Source organism: Thamnophis sirtalis, unplaced genomic scaffold (assembly GCF_051295495.1).
Source record: "Thamnophis sirtalis isolate CommonGarterSnake01/CBP01778 unplaced genomic scaffold, rThaSir2_p1.2 scaffold_2, whole genome shotgun sequence".
NCBI classification, from domain to species: domain Eukaryota; kingdom Metazoa; phylum Chordata; class Lepidosauria; order Squamata; family Natricidae; genus Thamnophis; species Thamnophis sirtalis.
Genome location: NW_028261382.1, coordinates 20,238,277 through 20,260,964, shown reverse-complemented (window position 1 = coordinate 20,260,964; position 22,688 = coordinate 20,238,277). Strand labels below are relative to the sequence as shown.

General features: G+C 43.5%; 1 protein-coding gene across 4 annotated transcripts in view; it reads left to right on the top strand.

The window, feature by feature from the left end:
* Positions 1–20,543, top strand: part of IGF1R (insulin like growth factor 1 receptor) — a 226,318-nt gene extending 205,775 nt beyond the window's left edge. For all 4 annotated transcript variants that reach the window (XM_087704370.1, XM_087704369.1, XM_087704368.1 and 1 more), the window contains 2 exons: positions 3,614–3,748; positions 11,205–20,543. In XM_087704370.1, the coding sequence (XP_087560496.1) occupies positions 3,614–3,748; positions 11,205–11,571 (502 nt within the window). In that variant the 3' untranslated portion in view covers positions 11,572–20,543. The remainder of the gene's footprint in view (positions 1–3,613; positions 3,749–11,204) is intronic.
* Positions 20,544–22,688: the final 2,145 nt, after the last annotated feature.

Sequence of the window (22,688 nt, the reverse complement as noted above, 5' to 3'; positions counted from 1 at the left end):
TGCACATGCGCAGAACAGTTCTCAGTAAACTGCGCATGCACAGCAATGCGCATACAAAATGCCCTCTCTCAGCGAACCGGTAGTAAACCGGTTAGGAACACACCACTGGATACAAGTACTCCTCAACTTAAAACCACAACTGAGCCCAAAATGACGGTTGTTAAGGGAGTTTTGCCTCATTTTATGACCTTTCTTGCCACCGTTATTAAGTGAATCACTGCAGTTGTTAAGTTAGCAACACCCCCATTGACTTTGCTTGTCAGAAAAGGGGTATGACGCGACCCCAGAGACGCCGCCACCATCATAACTATGGGTCAATGACCAAGTGTTTGAATTTTGATCTTGTGACCCCGGGACCCTGAAACAGTCATAAGTACATGCCAGTTGCCAAATGTCTGAATTTTGATTAGGTGACCATGGGGATGCTGCAATGGTCTTAAACATGGGAAATGGCCATAAATCAGTTTTTCCAGTCCTGTCATAACGTCGAACAGTCGCTAAATTTGTAAGTCGAGGGCGACCTGTGCTGGGATCCACTTGAGAGTGAATTCCTCTATATGATAGCTTCCAGGTTATAAGAGTTAAAAACTGGGGTTATTCTTTTTCTGTGCTATTTTCCCACAGCCCCAGCGAAGCTGGTTAGATCTCCAGGTTTGGCAGGGATGGCCGTTACATATACCGTATTTTTTGGAGTATAAGACGTTCCGAAGTATAAGACGCACCTAGCTTTTGGGAGGGAAATCTGCTTCTGCCTCCCAGCAATTTGCCTCCTTGCCACAAACAGCAAACAGCACAGACAATATACACTGTTTGTAGTGTTGCATTTCAGACTGTACTTGTACAGATGCTGTTAAAATTGATGTGGCTTTCTGGAAGTATACTTTATTCTCTGCTATTTAATAGAAGATACAATAGCACTGGGCCTCTTCAGATAAAGCATTTATTTTAAAGCTTCTTCATTTTGTTAAGCTGCCTAGAACAATAATAAAGCAGTCTTTAAAAAACAAGTCTAATAATTTAAACATTCTATAGGCATTTATAGTTATTGACTTACCTCCTTGCAGCAAACAGCCTGATTAGCACAAGAAAAAAATAAATTGTTTCTGCCTCCCAGCAATTTGCCTCCTGCTGCAAACAGCAAGTTTCACTTTCAGTTTAAGTGCCTCCCGATCATCAGCTGTTTCAGGCTGCGGCAAGCCCCATTTTCCCGTATGCTGCAAGGAGATAAATTACTGGGAGGCAGAGGCCAAAGGGTGAGGGGACAGTGGGTGGGGGGGGGCTACATTCAGTGTATAAGATGCACCCAAATTTTCACCCTCTTTTAGGGGGGAAAAGGTGCAACTTATACTCCGAAAAATACGGTAGATTTGTATATTTTGGGAAACCCGCTGCAGAATTTGGCTGGGGAAAGCGTTGCAGTCTAGCTTTCTGAAAAAGCTAACTTAAAAATAATAAAAATAAACACGGCAGAAGAAAGGTGGAGGGTGGGAGCTCGTGTGGATCCAGATCCCAGAGTAAATGACATTCTAGTTACTATCAGGAGTTCCCTAGTAAATTCCAACATTTCAGAACGATCAGAAAGATCCGCAGTTCGGCGGTTCGAATCCCTAGCACCGCATAACGGAGTGAGCTCCCATTACTTGTCTCAGCTTCTGCCAACCTAGCAGTTTGAAAGCATGTAAAAATGCAAGTAGAAAAATAGGGACCCCCTTTGGTGGAAGTAACAGCGTTCCATGCGCCTTCGGCATTTAGTCATGCTGGCCACATGACCACAGAGGCATCTTCGGACATCGCTGGCTCTTCGGCTTTGAAACGGAGATGAGCACCGTCCCCTAGAGTCAGGAACGAGTAGCACATCTGTGCGAGGGGAACCTTTACCTTCACCTTTATACATTAGTCCATTTAAGATGCCTTAGTTTAAAAACGGTTGCCCTATGATGCCGTTTTATGCAGTTAATGGTCATGACAACAAGCATTTTAATAGTATACAGATCCAGAATGCGTTCCATTACCAAAGTAAGCAAGTTAATGTTGCAGGGAACATCGGTATTTTAAACTTCTTTTTTCATGTGATCCAATATAATAAAAAAATAGTGGGAGGGTAGGTTAATTATACAAGGGAAAAAGAAACGGCAGTGGGCTTTCTCCTGGTGGATTTTGCATCAAATGTTGCTAACTTCCATGCAGTTGCCACTGAAGAGGCTGTGTTCAACTGATGCTTTGGGTAAGATGATTGAGGTCTCCATATCAAGTTTAGATGATCAGTTCTTTTGAATTTGGGCCATTATTGCTGTCTTGTGCACTCTGCTTACTGATTTATATTGTATCTGAGATTTTACTTCCAGTCTCTGATCAGGGATTCAATAAATAAAAATTTAAAAAAATCAGTGGAATATTCTTAACACATGTTTAAGTGTCCCATTCAAAGCCAAATTTTGGGGTTACATTGGTTGAGTTAAAATATTTACAATTGAGTCCGATTCAGCGTGGCAGCCTCACAAAGACAGGAGATAAAAGCTTCCAGTCTGTTTGCAACAAATCAATGTATTACTTCATCCAAAGTGTATTTTGTACAATTGACTCCAAGTTAAATTTCACCTGATCAGGCCCTATGGGGTTTTTATTTTTTGGGAGCGCAAAAAAAAAGAGCAGGGGTTATTATTATTATTGATTCAGATTATGCCTATCTTTTTAGGCAGTGTTACTCGGTAATTTAATGGTGGCTCAGTGGTTAAGACATTGAGCTTGTCGATCAGAAAGGTCGGCAGTTCTGCGGTTCGAATCCCTAGTGCTGTGTAACAGAGTGAGCTCCTGTTACTTGTCCCAGCTTCTGCCAACCTAGCAGTTCGAAAGCAGGTAAAAAATGCAAATAGAAAAATAGGAACCAGCTTTGATGGGAAGGTAACAGCGTTCCGTGCGCCTTCAGTGTTTAGTGATGCTGGCCACATGACCACGGTGACATCTTCGGACAGCACTGGCTCTTCGGCTTTGAAATGGAGATGAGCACCGCCCCCTAGAGCCAGGAACGACTAGCACATATATGCAAGGGACAACCTTTACCTTTACTCAGTAATTTATACTCATAATTGCAGTATTATTCCCTAGTTGTGTTACAGGACACTGCATTTTTATAGCACATGCCTATTAACAAACTATGATGGTGCCACACTGTCAACATAACCATAACATATGCAGATGACAGCTATTGTGACACAGATCCACAGGTTTGTGGGATGTTGTCATTGCAGGAATTGTGTGCCTGTTGTAGTGCCTCTCACCAGTACCCAGGTGTTTCTGTAAGTTTTTATCGGTATAAGACCATGTCCACATCAGAAGGTTAAATTAAGCTAATTTATTGCTAAATGCCTACGCATGGGAATCTTCTCAACTAACAGTCAGCACCCGGTTAGAGTAAGATAAAGAGCAACAGCACGCAAAGGAGGCTGGACTTAGTTTGCTTGCGGCGATGTAGGGATGCTAGGCTGATGCCTCTTTTCACTCCTCCCCCAGGTTCAGCCATTCCTTCTCCTGCAACTCTACGCGTTTTACATCTTCAGTTCCTCTAGTTCTTTGCCTAGGGTGACACTAACGTTTCTTAACCTTTTCCTTGTAGGTCTTTCGGTGTTGTTTTGTGGGAAATTGCCACCTTAGCAGAGCAGCCTTACCAAGGCATGTCCAATGAACAAGTTCTACGTTTTGTGATGGAGGGAGGCCTCCTGGAAAAGCCGGACAACTGCCCAGACATGCTGTACGTACATCCAGACCTTCTCTGTCTTTGCCTGCCTTGTCCTCTTCCCCTGACTGCTGTGGGATCGTGCCGCCACCCACTCGTGCCAGCAGAGGAGGCATGCTGTGGATCCCGTCAGCCCGATTCTTCCGACTGGTGGGATCCACGAGGAGGACCTTCTCTGCTGTTGCTCCTGCCCTCTGATGTGAGGTTGGCCCAAACCCCCCTATCCTTTCGTAAGGGCCTTAGAGATGTTAATTCTCCAGTGGGGGGGCAGCGCAGCGCAGGGGGTTGATAGAGTAACAACAGATCTGACATACATACATACATACATCAACTGGGACATGGAGGCTCAGTGGCTAAGATGCTGAGCTTGTGGATCACAAAGGACGGAAGTTCAGTGGTTTGAATCCCTAGTGCCGTGTAACAGAGTGAGCTCCCGTTACTTGTCCCAGCTTCTGCCAACCTAGAAGTTCGAAAGCACATAAAAAATGCAAGTAGAAAAATAGGAATCATCTTTGGTGGGAAGGGAACAGTGTTCCATACACTTTCGCATTTAGTCATGCTGGCCACATGACCATGGAGTCTTTGGACAGCGCTGGCTCTTCGACTTTAAAACAGAGATGAGCACCGCCCCCTAGAGTCGGGACAACTAGCACATCTGTACAAGGGAAACCTTTACCTTAGAGATCTCAACATCCAACTCGTTTTGATGATCCTGGCTTAAATCTTCTACTGGAAATTTCCAGGTTGCAAAGGAAAAGAAACGTCTCCTTGTTAAAAAGTTTTTTCCCCTCCTTCTATCAAACCAGGAACTTTCATATCAATTCAACTGGGGACCCCCTCGACCCCTTTTCTAGAGGGCCCAGGCTTTCCACCTTATATGTTTTCCGAAAGCTTTGCAATGATTTTGCAACCCGATTGTGTCGGGCTGGGCTGGGATTGAAAAATACAGAACTTGTGTACATAGTGGCTTTCTAGAAGGAAAAACACTATTTTGCTTGCCTTTTTTTCCCCTTTTTTCTTTTTGGTTCGAGGCCCGCATGAGGGATGCAACTGCTTATGGGGCCTCAGCTGTTTGAGATTCTCAGGAAAAGAGCTTATTTAGCCAGAGGGCTTAGATGGGTATCAGGTGACAGTTCAACCTTGTTTTGCTCGCTCACTGGAGTCGGGCAAAGAAGGCGGCAGTCGGGCGTTGCTAAGGAACTGAATTCCCCACCTTATTTTTTTTATTATTATTTCCCCACCCCCCAGAATGGGAAATCTCCAGCAAGCTTTGAAATTCTGCTAAAGACAGAGGGGAATTATTTAACCAGGCCAGCCCAGGGGTGGGGGGGAATGGAGGGGACACGGATGTGCAGATTTGCAAAGCAGAAAAAGATGTTCCAGTCTTAATTTTCACGGGCAAGAAGCGTTATTAATAAAATCAAGACCTCCCCTGTTTCCCCCTCCAGCAACTGAGAGCAAAAATGATGTTTAAGCCCGGGTAATTAAGGTTGGGGAGATTTGTTTGAGGATGGCTTTTTAACTGCCGTTTAACAGGGGAAGGGGGGGGAGGACTGCTAATAGGTATAAAGTGACATAATTTCTTGGATGAAGAAATGTTTGGGTTCTCCCCCTCCCCCCCAACCTGTAAGCTGATCAAATTACTCTCAATGGTCTTCCAGCCCTCCCTTTCAGAAAGCGATTGAGGAAAGCAGAAAAAGCATTTCTGTTCCAGTTTTTAGTTCTTAAAGGTGTTTTCCTAGCTCCGTGATGGCGAACCAATGGGACGCCATAGGTGGTTTGTGGAGTCATATTTGGTGGCATGCCAGCTGTCAGCTCCGGCACGAACGCATGTGCCAGCCCTCTGACTTTTCGCCCTTCCAGAGGGCCAGGAGAGGCTGTTTTTGCCCTCCTCAGGCTTCAGGAAAGCATCCGGAGCCTAGCAAGTGTCATGAGTGCATGCCGGGGGGGGGGTTTGTCACGTGCTCATGCGCAGCTGAGCGGGGGGAATTGAGTGGGCATGCATGCGCACGTGCAATTTTGGCAGGCCGTAAGAAAAAGGTTCGCCATCACTGCCCTAACCCCTCCAGAGATGGTGAGATTCAGCTTCCAGGCAGCTGGTTGGCATACAGATAGTCCTCAATGTACGATCACGGTTGAGCCCAAACTTTCTGTTGCTAAGCGAGACAGTTAAGTGACCTTCGTTTCCATTTTACAACCTCTCTTGCCACAGTTGTTAAGTGAAGCCCTGCAGTTGTTCAGTTAGCGATAGGGTTGTTAAGTAAGTTGGATATGAGCTTGTTGATCAGAAAGGTCAACAGTTCGGCGGTTCAAATCCCTAGTGCCGGATAACAGCGTTCCATGCGCCTTCGGCCTTTAGTCATGCCGGCCACATGACCACGTAGACGTCTTCGGACAGTGCTGGCTCTTCAGTTTTGAAACAGAGATGAGCACCGCCCCCTGGAGTCGGGAACAACTAGCGTGCACGTGCGAGGGGAACCTTTATCTTTTTAGTCTAGAGAAGAGAAGGGCTAGGAGTTACCTGATAGCAATGCTCTAATACTTGAGGGGCTGCCACCAAGAAGAAGGGTACAATCTATTCTCCAAAGCACTTGAAGACAGAATAAGAAGCAATGGATGAAAACTAAACAAGGAGAGAAGCAAATTAAGGAGAATACTTCCTAACAGTGAGGACAATCAACTAGTGGATTCAGAAGTTGTGACTTCTCCAAGACTGGAAATTTTAAGAGATTGGATAACCCTTTGTCTCAAATGTTACAGAGTTCCCTGATTGAGCAGAGAGTGTTGGATATTCTCTTAAGCATGAGCCAGCTGTGTGCGACAGCAGCCAAAGAAGCCAAAGCAATCCTTGATTGTATAAACGTAGGCATAACATCTAAATCATGTGAAGTCTTAGTACCTCTTTATAAAGCCTTAGTAAGACTAAACCTGGAATCCTGCATCCCGTTTTGGTCACCACATTACAAAAAAGATATTGGGACTTTGGGAAAAGTGCAAAGAAGAACAAGGAAGATGATGAAAAACCTGGAGACTAAAACATATGAAGAACGGGTTGCAGGAACTGGGTTTGGCCAGTCTGGAGAAAAGAAGAACTAGGCGGGACGTGATAGCAGTTGTCTATTATTTGAGGGGCTGCCACAAAGAAGAGGGGCTCAGTTTATTTTCCAAAGCACCTGAAGGCAAGAGAAGAAACAAGGGATGGAAGCTAATCAAGGAGAGAAGCAACTTGGAATTAAGGAGAAACTTCCTCACAGCGAGGACAATTAACCAGTGGAACAGAAGTTGCCTCCACAACTTGTGGGTGCTTCATCTTTAAGAAGAGACTGGACAGCCACTTATCTGAAATGGTCTAGGGCAGTGCTTCTCAACCTTGTCAACTTGAAGGTGTCTGGACTTCAACTCCCAGAATTCCCCAGCCAGCGAATGCTGGCTGGGGAATTCTGGGAGTTGAAGTCCAGACATCTTCAAGTTGACATGGTTGAGAAACACTGGTCTAGGGTCTCCAGCTTGAGCAGCGGGCTGGAATAGAAGATCTCCAAGGTCCCTTCCAGTTCTATTCTGATTGATTGATTGACCTGCAAGGTGTTATTCTGTTACGCAGGGACCAAATCAAGAGCAATGAAAAAGCGACTTATCTCCATTTTTCATACATACAACTGTTGCAGCCTCCCCACTGTCATGTGACCAACATCTGGGTGCTTGGCAACTGCGTGTATTTATGACGGTTGCAGCGTCCCAGAGTCACATGGTCACCCTTTGAAACCTTAGCTGGCTCCCCGACAAGCAAAACCAATGCGGGAATCCAGATTTGCTCAGTGACCGTATTAACAGCTGCAGGGATCCACTTAGCCACGCTGGCGAAATGGTCCATAAAGTGGGGCAAAACTCACTTAACGCCCAACTCCCTTAGCAACTGCCCTGCAACACAACCCTTGGGCTCAATTGTGGTTGTGAGTTGAGGGCTGCCTGTAGTTGGCCACAGTTAATTACCTAATTACTTGCACAGGGAAGTTATATTATTTATGCTGTTTGTATATGGATTGCACCAGTGAAGCTAAAACCAATTTTGTTGTATATAAGATGTACAACGACAATGAAGGCTAAAATAAATGCTTTAGCTGAGCAGGAGCCCCTTCTGAACAAGACCCCATATTGTTCCTGTCCTTGTTTTATTTTATTTTGCTGAAATTCCTCCAATGAGAAATGACTTTCCACAGCATAACTGGGATGCGTGCAGAACATGCCCGCAAAAGTAGAAAACATTCCCTTAAAACAATCCACCGAAGCCAAAAAGGCTTAATGAAGCCCAGCTGCGAACCAAAAGCGAATGCAGGTATTCCTTGACTTATAACATACGTTGCTAAGTGAGTTTTGCCCCCATTTTACCACCTTTCTCGCCATGTTTGTTAAGTGAATCACTGCAGTTGCTACATTAGTAATACAGTTGTTAAGGAAATCAGGCTTCCCCATTGATTTTGTTTGTCTGAAGGCCGCAAAAGTGGATCACACTGCAACCGTCATAAATGTTGAGTCAAACATCTGGATCTAAATTACGTGACCACAGGGATGCTACAAGGGTCATGGGTGAGGAGAATGGTCCTGAGTCACTTCGCTCACTGCCGTTGTAACTTTGAACGGTCGCTAAGTGAACTGTTGTAAGTTGAAAAGTATGCCACCTGTAAAGTATATTACTCGGATACTTTAGAAAATGGGAAAAAAGTAAATTTCCCAAGAACTAGAGAGAGAAGTGCAACTTCTCCTCCTGTGGAGCAACGCCACTATTCAAGGATTGGTGAGACTTTGAAGAAGTAATAAGGAGTTCCCACAGGAGGGAGGGAGGGAGAGAGAGAGGGACACAGAGTGGGAGAGAAGGAAAAAGAGGGAGTGAGGGAGAGGGTGAGAGGGAGAAAGACACAGGAAGGGAGAGAGAGGGGGGAGGCCGAAAGATGGAGAGGGAAGGAGAAACACAGAGGGGGAGGGGGAGAGACACAGAGGGGAGGGAGATGGAGAGAGAAACAGGGAGGGGAGAGGGTGGGAGGGAGGGAGAGAAAAGAGAGAGAGGGTGGGAGAGAGACAGAGAGGAAGAGAGGGAAAAAGAAGGAGCGAGTGGGAGGGTGGGAGAGAGAAAGACACAGGGAGGGAGAAGGGGAGAGACACAGGGAGGGAGGAGGAGAGAGGGTGGGAGGGAGAGGAAAAAAGAGAGACAGGGTGGGAGGGAGGGAGAGACATAGAGAGGGAGACAGAGAGAATCAGAGGGAGGGAGAGAGACACAGGGAGGGAGAAGGGGAGAGACACAGGGAGGGAGGAGGAGAGAGGGTGGGAGGGAGAGGAAAAAAGAGAGACAGGGTGGGAGGGAGGGAGAGACATAGAGAGGGAGACAGAGAGAGAATCAGAGGGAGGGAGAGAGACACAGGGAGGGAGAAGGGGAGAGACACAGGGAGGGAGGAGGAGAGAGGGTGGGAGGGAGAGGAAAAAAGAGAGACAGGGTGGGAGGGAGGGAGAGACATAGAGAGGGAGACAGAGAGAGAATCAGAGGGAGAGAGAAAGACACAGGGAGGGAGAAGGGGAGAGACACAGGGAGGGAGGAGGAGAGAGGGTGGGAGGGAGAGGAAAAAAGAGAGACAGGGTGGGAGGGAGAGACATAGAGAGGGAGACAGAGAGAGAATCAGAGGGAGGGAGAGAGACACAGGGAGAGATGGCAGGAGGGAGGGAGAAAGACATCGAGACGGAGGGGGTTGTGGCCCTTTCGGGTGGAACTCAAAGGGCAGCAGCTGAGTTGTTGCTCCTGATTGCAAACGTCACTGCGTGCCAAAGGAAGGTGCCGTCAGAGAAGCCTTTCCATTCCTCCCTCGTGATCCTGTAGCTCCCCTCGCTCTACCAACCGTCTCCCTCTCTGCCTCCCATTTCTGGAAGAGCCTTTGGTTTCCAGGGCCGTGTCAACAAGGCCTCCTCACTCCCACCAGCTGAGGGAAACTTCCTTTTATGGCAAGCTGGTGGAATGGCCTCAAAGGAAGGGTCGCATGGGCTTGCTGGCACATGTGTCCCGCTGGCCTCTTTGTGGTATCTCCTCAGCACTTCCCTTCAGGCAGCTGGGCAAAGAGCCGCTGCCGCTATCCCCATCCTTGGTCCCAGCTGGTTGTTTTTAGACAAAGAGGCAGCTGGGGAAACGACGGGTGTGAAGTCAGTGAAATGGATCTTGGCTCGTTAGATCTGGGGCAGATTTCTTGCTTAGCTGCGCCGGCTGACCCTTTGCAAATGAAAGAGGAAGAGGAAATAAAACCCAGCATCTCTGGAGCCTGGTTTTGTGCGGGGTTGGTATTCACTTACTTTCCCTACCAGTTCGCAAATGTGAGCGCATGCGTACAGTCGGGGCGTGGGAGTCGGCTCTCCCGCGATTTCCACTACCAGTTCCAGCAAACTGGTCCAATCCGGCTGAATCCCACCTCTGGTTTTGTGTTTAAGACACGGAGGGCAGCATTAAGCAAAAATTGGGGAATGTGTATTTTTAATTCCTTCATTGTACAGGTAGTCCTCGACTTACAACAGTTTGTTTAATGGCCATTCAAAGTGACGACCGCACTGAAAAAAATGACTTCTGGCCTTTATCAGGCTTGGCGAGCTGCCAGGCTGATACCTTTCAAATGCCACATTGTAGCAGCAATTACTTGGCAAGAAGTCAGGAACAGACCTTCACCCTAATGAATTGAACTAATTGTTTCCCGCAAACTCCCCTCCCCTTTCGCTCCTCTTTATTCCCTTTCACCATCCACCTGTGCCTTTACTCCCGAGTCGGCTCTTGTTCCTTAGCTGTTCCCTTCTTGTCTGGCCACTCTGTGCATGCGCACATTGGGAACAGGCTCCAGCTGTTCTTCTGCCCCACTGATCTCCGACTCTGAAGACAGCTGATAACTGTCAGACGGACCTGGCCCCCTCTCTGCCTCCGACACATCATCAGAGCCTTCCCCAGACTCCATGACTGGTCCAGGTTCCTCCCCAACCTCCTCACTGTCAGAGTCTGCCACCAGCTCCACTGGTGGGTCACAACATCAACTTTAACAATCCCTTTTTTGTCTTTAAAGGTGTGACTCCGTGTCTTGGCTTTCCCCACCCCAAAGCAAAGGTGTTTCCCTACTTGCATGCTGTCTCTTGAAATGCCTCTTTAAGTGTCCTAGAAGCAAACATCTGTTCCTGAGGTCTATGGAGATTCTCAGCCATCCAGGTCTCGGTCGTCCCAAAGGTGCTTTATTTCAAGAGGCCACGGGACTTTCTTGTTTTTTCTTTTGAAGGCGTTTCGCTTCTCATTCAAGAAGCTGAAGAAGATTCTTGGATGGAGAAGCGAAACACCTTCAAAGAAAGAGCAGAAAGTCCCGTGGCCTCTTGGGAAAAAAAGCACCTTTGGGATATTTTTTGGGCTGATCAATAGCTAAAGTCCTTCTCGAATGAGACCATGTCTGCTCTCTTCTCTTCCCAGCTTCGAACTGATGCGCATGTGCTGGCAGTACAACCCCAAGATGCGCCCTTCTTTCCTGGAGATCATCGGCAGCATCAAGGACGAGCTGGACCCAGCCTTCAAAGAGGTCTCCTTCTTCTACAGCGACGAGAACAAGCCTCCCGACACGGAGGAGCTTGACCTGGAGACAGAGAACATGGAGAGCATTCCTTTAGACCCTTCCTCTACCCTCCAGCCTTCTGACAAACACTCAGGACACAAAGCCGAGAATGGCCCAGGCGTCATGGTCCTCCGGGCCAGCTTTGAGGAGAGGCAGTCCTACGCCCACATGAACGGGGGACGCAAGAACGAACGGGCCTTGCCTTTACCCCAGTCTTCAGCCTGCTGACCTTGAGAAAACAGGTTATTGGGTTTTTTTTCTTTTGTTTTCGATTTTTTTTTGTTTTTTGTTTGCAAATGCAGAAATAATGCGGCTCGTGCATCTGAAGGGGTTGAGCTGGGAGGAAGGAGAGAGAGAGAGAGAGAGCGCAAGCGAGAAAATAACAATATATTCAAAAGCCGACTGTACCTCAGTGGATCTTCAAGAACTGTCATTAACTGCACACAGGAGAATCCTACTCTTCGATTTCGTAGTCGAAATGACACTTGTTTTTTTTTTTTTCCTCTTTTTTGTTTTGTTTCAATATGCAAGCAGGAGATCGTTTCGAGCAACAGAACTCTCCGTACATGTGGGGCAAAGTCAGCCTTCTTAAAAGTCAGGAGGCACAGTCCGCCTTCTAAAAACTTTGAATATTAACACTTAATAGCAACAGAAAAAAGACAAACAAACTTGAGAAATCTGATGTGTGTCTCCATTTTCCTCCTCTCCTTTCTTTCTGCTTCATGATGGGAAACATGTCTGTATTCAACTCGATGACACTATTTTTTTTCCTGTTTCTTAAAATTTTACATCCGAGAAAACAACTGGCCAATCAGCTCTCCTACTTCCCTTCCCTGCCTGGGTTGTTACAAAAGAGAGAGAAAGAGAGAGAGAGAGAAAAAGACTGGTTTTTTTTTTACTATATGATTCCTTAAAACTTTCTAGGATCACACAAAAGACGGAAGGGTCATAACTTTTTCCAGCGCTGCCAAACTTTGCCAAAAAAAAAAAAAGAGAGAGAGAGAGAGAGATAATTTTCTTTTAGGGATTTTCCTTGTTTTTGTTTTATTTCGTTTTGGGGTTTTTTTTCATTACACGCCCCGTTGAAACAAAATACAGACCAATTACACTCCCATATCTATCGTACACTGGCATTTTTAGAAAAGCTTAACAAAAAAAATTATTATTATTATTTTTTGACTGGACAAAAGAAAAAAGCTGTTCTCTTTTTTTTTTTTAAATAAAAAAGAAACACGGTGGAGAACATAAGGGATGGGGTTGAGTTAGCAACCCTGCCCGCTCCTCCTGGATACAACTGGCATTGAGGATCAGAGCAACGAAGGAGGGAAAAACCTGGCCGTCCCAGAATGGAAATGCAGACAGACAAAACAGGAAGCGTTGCCATGAGTTGTTTCTTCTGGACTTTGGCAGGCTTGCAAGGGGGGGAAAAGTTAAATGAAAAAAAAAAAAAACCTTAGAGAAACACTAAAAAAAAACACACAGGAGAAGAATGGGCAATTAAACCAGATTCAGGCCTCTGACTCTTTGATGACTCCCCCCCCCCTATTATTAAGACTTCAAGGGGTCTTGCAGTTCTATGTTAGACCATGGCTCATTTGCATACACATTTGTCTTTTTGTGTCACTTTTATAACTTTTTTACAGTTCAGATACTCATCTATATGTCTGTACAGAAAAAAAAGCTGCTATTTTTTTGTTCTTTATCTTTGTGGATTTAATCTATGAAAAAGAAAAAAAAATCTTCAGGTCAACCCTCTTTCCCCCCCCCCCCCCAACTTCCCCGCTCCCCACTTCCCTTCCTTCCATTTCCGATGGATTTCTTCCCTCATGCTTTGTACTATATATAAACTTGGACCTTTTCACCTTCATCCTGCCACCTCTTTTCCCGAACCGCCGTACCTGGATTCGCGATTTGCCATCGATGGTTTTAACACCTTTGAAATATTTTCCTGGTTTTGTTTTTGTTTTGGGTATTTTTTGCTTTCTTTCTCTCCTCTTCTGTCTTCTCCTTTCGGTTTTTTTGCTTTGAAATGTATCTATACTGGGTTAAAGCACGCTTTGTGGGGCTGACAGGAAAAGTACGTTGCCAATCGATGTTCATGCCCAGTTATGTATTATGCCCTTTTGAACCATCTCTTGGCGCATACCCAGGTCTGTTACAGTACGAGGTAGGATGGAGACTCGGGTCACACACAAAAAAACAAAAAAAATAACTATTTAATGCAGAGGTCTTCAAACTTGGCAACTTTAATACTTGTGGACTTCAACTCCCAGAATTCCTGAGCCAGCATGGAATTCTCATTCAGGGCTGCCTCGGGAATTCTGGGAGTTGAAGTCCATGGGTCAAAGTTGTTGTAGTTCATTTTTGGTTTAGCATGTCCTTCTGTTCTTAGCAGTGCGGCATTGCCTCGCCCTCCTTCCCGTTGGCCCTTTCATGCGCAGGTTGCCTCTCACAGCCCACCACAACATCCTGAAGTACATCCGATCTAGGTGAACGGCTGGGTGCAGCCTTGTCTTTCCAAGCATCAACCTTTCCATCCTAGGAATAACATGGCGTCTCATGCTTCATGCCAGTGGTGATTTTGCAAGGTGGCTCAACTTTTCCTCTGATTTCCAGGTGTCTTTGGCCACTTCTGCATCCCCCCCCCCCAAAAAAAAGGAAAAAGGGGTGGATAGAAGTTTTGGAGAGGTGATAAGAGGTGAAACCGAATTAAGGTTGTTGCAAGGGGTTTGGTTGAAAAAGAGGAGAACTCAAGAGGTTGTTGATACTGGCTTAATCCAACTGTAGTCCGACATGGAAATTCTGTATTAGCACTGATTAAACCAAAAAAAAGCAAAATCTGGCAGCAGATGAAGGTTTGTTCTGGGTTGGAAATATTGATTCCTCTCCTTTTAAAATATATATATATATTTTGGCTGGGGGTTTTGTGTTTGAGTAAGAACAAAGAATTAAAATATAAACTGCTAGATTGTGACTGGAGATAAAAGTTATGTTTGTAGTGCTTTCTTTCTTTCCTTTCTTTTTTGCTTGTGTAGCTTCAGTCCTGACCATCTTTTCGCCTCCCCCGTAGTTAACTATTTCCCCCTTTTTTCGAGAAAAAAGAAAAGAAAAAAAAAGAAAAAAGTATTCTATGTAGGATTCTTTTTATTTATTTTATTTTTTTGTGCTCTCAGTTTAAATCACTGTAGAAGTGCCCCATAATACATTTTTAAATACTGAAATAAGGGTTTGTTTTGTTTTTTCTGAGTTTATGACGGGACAGTTTTTATTTTGTTTTTCAAACATTTTATCTACCTCACTCTTTTTTTTTTTTTTGGTGTGTATATATAAAAAATATACATCTCACGTTTTCTCAGCAGCCGACAATATACTGTTGAATACTGGTGACCTCATTTGTTATACAAAACACATCCTCTGGGTTTTTAGAGAAGGCGGTCACTGCTGAACACACATACACACAATCCCTTGGAGAAGAAAGTTGTTGCTGCTTTACACTCACAAATGCTTTTGTCTCTGTGGTGTGTTGTGGATTGAAAGCAGTTTTCACTTGGTTTTCAGTAAGAATAAAAAGCTGCTGTCCCTCTAGTTAAAAAGAAGAGGCAGGTGAAAACCCCAGGAGTACCATGTGGTGGGGTCAAACTGGATTATCTGCTGGGGAAGAAGTAAGGTTTAACAATGGGGAGCGTTAACAGGTTGGTTAGGTCCTAGTCACAATGTGGACGTGGAGAAGGAGGTCTAATCCTTTGGAAGTTCTCCAGGTGCCTCCAAACCCTGAAAGAGATCTTGGAACCAAGTGATAGCTACCTGACACGAAGTAGACCTTTATTGCTCTGGCAGATCAATGAAATGGGGTTTCTTAAAACCACCTTATTGTAGGATTGGAGGGAGGAATGAGCTGGTAGGAACACAAAAGACATGATGCCTGTTTGCAGCTGAAAAGTTGTGGGCAGCTTGTATTGTTTCCCCTGAACTTCCCAAACTGTCAGGTGACGAGTCCTGGTCTTAACTGATCTGCCAGTCAGGAGGTGGTTCTCCATTCTGGCCACCATTCATACTCACAGAGCTTGTAATTGTCTTCCCCAGTTTGGAGTCATGGGTTGAATCTGGATTCTCGGCCTGAATTTGAGGTGTGCATTCTTAGCACATCTGGAGACTCCAGGTTGAAGGATGACTTGCTTGCTGCATCTGAATTGTGCCATGCTCCACTAGATGATACAAAACTCAATTGTGTCAATATCCACCAGTTGGCCTCTAGAGAGATCTAAGGCCATGCTTGATTCTAAAATGGGTTTTGGTAGGGAGCAGATCCTGGCTATTCTTTGCTTGATGTCCTTCTGTCCTTTCAGGTGTGTGGGTGTGTGTGTGAGTTCAGTGGTGGCCTCTCTTCTCTTGCACATACTAATCTCCTGTTTAGATCTTCAGATCTTTCAACTGGTTTAAGAGAATTTCCCCTACTAAACTGTCCGTGTTATTACTTTTAGTTATACGTAGGTGGCTTAAAATATTAGGAAAGATAACTAACATTGCAGTGCCCATTGGGACATACATTTCATAAGTATTCAGAAGGAAGGCAGTTGTGTGATTAAACAAGTAGGCCTATGTAACAGGTGGGCTCACCTCAATCAAATCACCTCAATTCTACCATACTGTTCTGCATTCATCTTTTTAAATACCCATGTTGGTTTCCACAGATTTTGTTTTGTTTTGTTATTGCAATCTTTTAGTGTGTGGCCCCAATGGCATTATCTATCTGCCTTTTTTTTTCCTTCCATACCGTCTTTCTGTTGATAGTGAACCCATATTGTCTATGCATGTCAAAAAAAATGTGTTGGCTTGATATTGGGCACAAGGCTGCAATTTTCTGCAGGGTTTTTAAGAGATGGTAGAATTTATTTTAGTTTCTGGATGGGTTTGGATTGAAACGATACAACCTCAGTCGCTGGACGTCACGATTAAAGTGTAGAACCGAATTGGCTTCACCAAGCAGATCAGAAAGTTGGGCAACTTATTCCATTCATTCACAAAAGTCTGAAAAGAGCTTTCCGAAGCCCAACCAGGGTTCATCTGTTTGAAGTTCTTCATTCAAACGTATGCTCCCCTCCCAACCCAGATCTCCCAGTACTTGGACGTAACCGCATTTCCAGTTTGCAATGGGGAAGCAATGCTGACAGGTACACCTGTTGTGTACCTAGGGGTGCTTAGCTTGAGTGTGCAGGAAATTGTAGTCCAACACATCTAAAGGAAGGACTTCCCTTGTTTAAGCCGTTGAGTCCTCTGTAAACCACTTTCCATAGCAGGACCAGATGGGGCTTGGATCTGTTACTATTCAATCACATTGGGTGATCTTGAGGTCTTGCATTATGAGGAGAAGGTGTTCTCTTCAACCATATTCTCTACAGCATCCATATGAAATCAAGACTAGTTCTGACTTTTCCCTTTTCATAAGGAAAGACCCAGCTCTGTTTGAGTGGATTGCCTATTTTTACACCTTTGTATATAATACTCTGGAGGTAGGGCAACAGGGGGTAACCAATAGTTGTCCTGGCTAAGGATTATGGGAGCTCTAAAATCAGAAGATTTTTGGAAGGCTGCTTTACAGAGTACCATGTCTGCAATTTTACTTCCAGTCCCTTTTCCTTTTGAATTATCAATAGCTGGGTAGTTGCCTTCCAATCATCCTGTCAGGGGTCAATGTTTGGTTTTTAGAACCTTTGCGTGGATGCTACCCAATGATGTTTGTTAAATTTTAATCTCCCTGCATTTAAAAGAAACACCCACAATTATTCATTCTGAGATGGCCTTTCCTGCAAAGAACGGCCTGAGTTCCTTGGTTACCTCCGTGATGTGCAGGACGCGATTTGGTTTCCAAGCGAGGTCTGCTATGTCAAAATAGAACTGCTACCTGCTGTTGATTTAAATTTTGATGTCAGAATGAAGCAGAGCCTTTGAGAAGGCAGGTTTCCAGTTTAGCTTCCTCCTCTGCCTACGGCGCGGCTTCCTCCGAGGAGGGTCCCGCCTAAAGTGAAGATTTAACTTGGTTAGCACCAACGCGCCTCTTCGGTGCTACCAAGACAGTTGATTCCCAGGACTGGTTGCAAGGTAGGAACCGCTGCTTAGATCTCTGGGAAATGCGGAGGGTTGTTTAGTACAATCTGTTGGGTATATGAATGACACTCCTGTTGTTGGTATAATGTTTGATATAGTTATATTGTTTAAACAAAATTCCATTCCAGTAGTTGGCGACGTTTCATTGTGACTTTTATTTAAGTTCGTCCAAGATGTTTTCCCGTTGTCTGTTCAGGTATTCATTTATGCATCTTGGGGCAGAGGGGTCAGCAACTTTTCCAGGCACCATAACCACCACCACACCATTCCCATTTTTTTTTAAAAAAAGTTATCTTTGGCAACTTTGCCCAAATCCCATATAAGATCATCAGATTTTGCAAAAAAGACGAACCATTTAATATTTTTTTTAAAAAAATTACATATATTCTTGTTTTAAGTCAAGAGGTGCCATGTTGGTGACCCCAGCTCTGGTCTAATCTTGGCCACTCCCTAATTTCTTTCTCAGTGGGGAAGGTCTGACCTCCTTTGGCCGATCACGCAAAATTGCTCGGTGTAGAGAATGGTTACATTCCTCTCCCATCCCAGGAAGATCAGAGCTGGGGAAATTGGCTCTCCCTTCCCTGTTCCATGGCTGGGATATTTGGAACACCTGACTTAGGGCTAAGGATTTGATCCACTGCGGTTCGTGGCGTTGGATCTACCGAAAAGAGCATGCTCTTTTCAGGATGAGCTTTCTTTTCCTGGAGGTCCTGAAGATACAGAACGTGTCATGGGCTTTGTTTAACAAATTATGACTCCTGTTTTGAAGGACCGGTTGGTTCCAAGTTGAAACGTTTAACATCACTTCTCGTAGGTTTTAAGATCCACAAGGTCAAGAAAACACAAGTTATGGGGCAGAAGTGCCAGCCTGCAAAAACACAGGTTGACTGAAGTTGAGCGTGCTTACAATTACGAGAACATTTGTGGCCAGGAACCCCAACTAATTTGGAACTTGCAAGGCTGAAGTCTAGTTCTGGAGTTCTAGATGTTCCATTGATATTAGTTCTGGAGCATTTCTGATGTGTAATCAAATAACACTAAGCAGAACTTCCTACTGGCTGCTGCTGCTGCTTCTAAACATGTTGACCCTGAGCCAAATCTCCACATGAATCTAGAGCAACCAAGTTAGCAGATTTTTCTAAGGTAATGGAAGGTAACTCCCCATTGGAGACTAGGGAAGAAATGCCCTCCATCCATGTATTTTGGAGAATTTGAAAGGGATAGATTACGTCCCTCTGGCCATCACCGTTACACAAGTTCCAGGCAGCTTTGTTGCACACATACATGAGTGTTTGTGTGTGTGTGTGTGTGTAATTGTCAGCTTTGAATTCTGTATTCTTCCTATCCACTACCAAACCATTAGCATTTTTCATTGGGGCTGTTTAGTCCAGTAGATTACGGGTAGTCAGTTGACAAAAGATTTGGTTTACAGAAACAAATGACATATTTCAATACATTTTGCAAGATTAGAGTAGCTTATGTTACATATATACTGTCTGTGTGTCTGTGTGTGTGTGTGTGTGTGTGTGTGTGTGTGTGGAGAGAGAGAGAGAGAGTGTATAGTAGTTTATAAATGCTAACAATGATTTAAGGACACTTTTCAGTGTGTGTGGTTTTTCCTTTTTTGCCTTTTTCAGGATACCGATGTCAACGGTAAAGGCCACTTCTGAATCACAACTCGTGTATTGCCCTGTGGGCACCCCATGTCCAGATTGTGTTCTGTATCTTCAGTAACCCAGACTTCCAGAGAGCTCTGGATAGATGGGATCCATCCATCCATCATTTTCACATTTACTGTGTTTCGATAGCAAGTTGAGGGAGGGAGGGAGAGAGAGAGAGAGAGAGCAAAAACCTTACTGGTTAAGAAAACGGATGGAGCACTGCTGCTGTTAAGCAGTCTCTGTAAGCATCCGTCTTAAACCTATTTTTTCTTGGAATTACATGAATACCGAATGCAGAGGAGATGGGCTTCCAGGGAGAATGTGTTTGGGACTGGAACTCTGCTTGGATAATTGCTTTGTTGTTACTTAGGTCGAAAGAAACAAACCTAATTTCCTCCTCAGTGACTTGATGAAAATGTAACTTCTGCAATTTAATTCGCTGCCTAGAAAGATAATTTTCTGCCCACCCGTTCTTTCTCCCTTCTGTGGAAAAAATAATAATAATAGGTGACTTTGGAGAGTGTCTGCACGATTTATGTACATATTTAACAACTTTCAAGCTTTCTTTTAAAAGACCATTTTCTTTGAAATGTCCCTATTTATTGTAATTATTTAAAAACAAAAAGTCTGAAGACGATATCTATTTTTTAATCTCAGAAGTAAGATCTCCTTCCCCTCTGCCCAAATGATTTTGAGTGGTTTTGTTACTTCTTTGTTGTTGTTGTTTATGAATTTTCTGTTTTCTAAACCAGTGAGGTTTGTAAAGAAAGGATCGGCCAGACATCTCCTTACCTCTGGGAGAATACAGTTCAATATAAGTATAAATAAAACCCGCTTCAAAACGACACCCTTGTCCTCCCCACCCCACCAGCACACAAACACACACACACACAAACACACAACGACTTGAAAGTGCTAAGGAACTGAATGCATTTACAAATAGATTTTCCAACTTAACCTTGTTTAAAATATAAACTTTTTTTAAAAAAATTAAAAAACCCAAATAAAATAACATGCCAATTTATTACAGGAAGACTTGCTGTGTATAAATTATTCCTAAAGAAATTCCTGTGTTTATATTAAAATGAATCAGTAGATGATGGGGGAAAAAAGATCAATGTTTTTGTATATTCTGTTGTAAGAATTTATTCCTGTTGCGATATACTCTGGATTCTTTACATCAGTGGTTCCCAAACTTGGCAACTTTAAGACTTGTGGACTTCAACTCCCAGAATTCTCCAGCCAGTTGAAGTCCACAAGTCTTAAAGTTGCCAAGTTTGGGAACCACTGCTTTACATTATGAGAGAAAAAAAAAGAACCTTTGTCTATTTTGAATGGCTGATGCTGAAGCTCCTTTAGGTTCTCTTACCCTGCTTTTTTCTAGTAGTTACAGTACTACATGATTAAGTTAAATAAAAATGGATTCTGTATGTATTTATGACTGTTGTGTTTTCTTCCTCGTCATGCAAAGGTAACTACAATTGAGCCCAAAATTTCTGTTGCTAAGTGAGACAGTTGTTAAGTGAGTTTTACTCCATTTCACAACTTTTCTTGCCACTGCTGTTAAGTGAGTCACTGCAGATGTTAAGTTAGTAACCCAGTTGTTAAATGCATCTGGCTTCCCCATTGACTTTGCTTGTCAGAGGGTTGCGAAGGGGGATTGCGTGATCCTGGGATACTAGTCGTCATAAATGTGAGGCCGTTTCCAAGTGCCTGAATTTTGATCACGTGACCATGGTGATGCTGAAATGGTCATGTGTGAAAAATGGTCATGTCACTTTTCAGTGCTTCAAATGGTCATTAAATGAACTATTGTAAATCAAGGATTACAATAGAATAGAATAGAATATAGAATAGAAGAATAGAATAGAATATGGAATAGAATGGAATAGAATACGGAATAAAATAGAAGAATAGAATAGAATATAGAATAGAATAGAATACAGAATAGAATAGAAAATAGAAGAATAGAATTGGAATAGAATAGAATAGGGAATAGAATAGAATAGGGAATAGAATAGAATAGAATTCTTTATTGGCCAAGTGTGATGCGACATACAAAGGATTTGTCTTTGGTACCAATGCTCTCAGTGTACATAAAGAAAAAAATAAAATATATTCATTAAGAATCATAAGATTCAACACTTAGTGAAAGTGATAGGATACCTCTGTAAAAAGTTTCATCCAAAAGTTTTCTCACCCACGGTTGGGCCAATACCTAGGGTCTTCCCTTTGGAATACACAGCAATTAAATTCCTGAAAGTCAGTATTCCCTTTTATACTCAGGGTTTCCCACAGCTATTTAAAATTTTAGTACTCTACCCTAGGAGAGTGGATGGTTTAAATTAGCATTTCTCAATCTTGGCAACTTTCAAGAGATGCAGATTTCAACTCCCAGAATCCCCAGGAAGAATTCTGAGAGTTGAAGTCAAGGCATTTTAAAGTTGCCAAGATTGAGAAATATTGATTTCCATCCAATCCAATCTAGACCACTAATCGCATCCATTGCAGCCATAACATTCCATAGTTGCAGACTATAATTTTCTTGCATTTCATGTAAGATGTTTAAATCCATGCACAATGTATGCACTACCTAGGAAGCTGCAACACAATTGTACACTTTCAGAGTTAGTTTCAATTGGGGATAATACAAAATGTACGTCTTTAATTTCTTCAAAGCCTATTTTCCTCTTTTGAGTTTTTTCAGTGGATATCTGCTTTGTCTTATTCCTTTGTAGAGACATGAATAAATATTGGTATATTTGGATATAAGGGGAAAGCTACATTTCTAGTTCCATTATAGTTATCTGCAAACTTCAGAAGTTGTGGGATGCTTCATCACTGGGTGCTTTAAGAAGAGACTGGACTGCCATCTGTCAGAAATGGTATACGGCAGGTGGTTGGACTAGATGACCTACAAGGTCCCTTCCAACTCTCTTAATCTGAAATCAGTCACAATTCACCAGTGGAACAGCTTGCCTCCAGAATCTGTGGGTGCTTCAACATTGGAGGTTTCTAAGAAGAGACTGGACACTCGCTTGTCTCTAATTGTATAGGGTTTCCTGCTTAAGCAGGGGGTTGGACTAGAAGATCTCCAAGGTCCCTTCCAACTCTGTTATTCTGTAATTTATCACCATTTTGATATTATTTGCTTCATTATGTTGCATCAGAAGTTGCAAAACCGTGTTACTAATTTCACAATTGCAATGTTCCCTTAACAGCTGTGGCAAGAAAGGTTGTAAAACGGGGCAAAACTCATTTAACAAATGTCTCCCTTAGCAACAGACATTTTGGGTTCAATTGTGGTTGTGAGTTGAGGACTACCTGTACTGTATGCAAACATTTGGAAATGGGAATAAAATACCTACAGCGGAAGAATTAACTGAACTGGTAGAAATGGCAAAAAGGAACCAGTTTGGACAGCAAAAAAAAAAATCCAACTTTTTTGAAAGACTGGAAACCTGATATGGATAATTTGTTGACAGAAGAAAAAACAACATTGATATTTCAGAGTTTTGGAAATTAAAAATGAGTTTTGGAAAAATATTAAGATGATCATTACTCGATAGAAGGATGGAA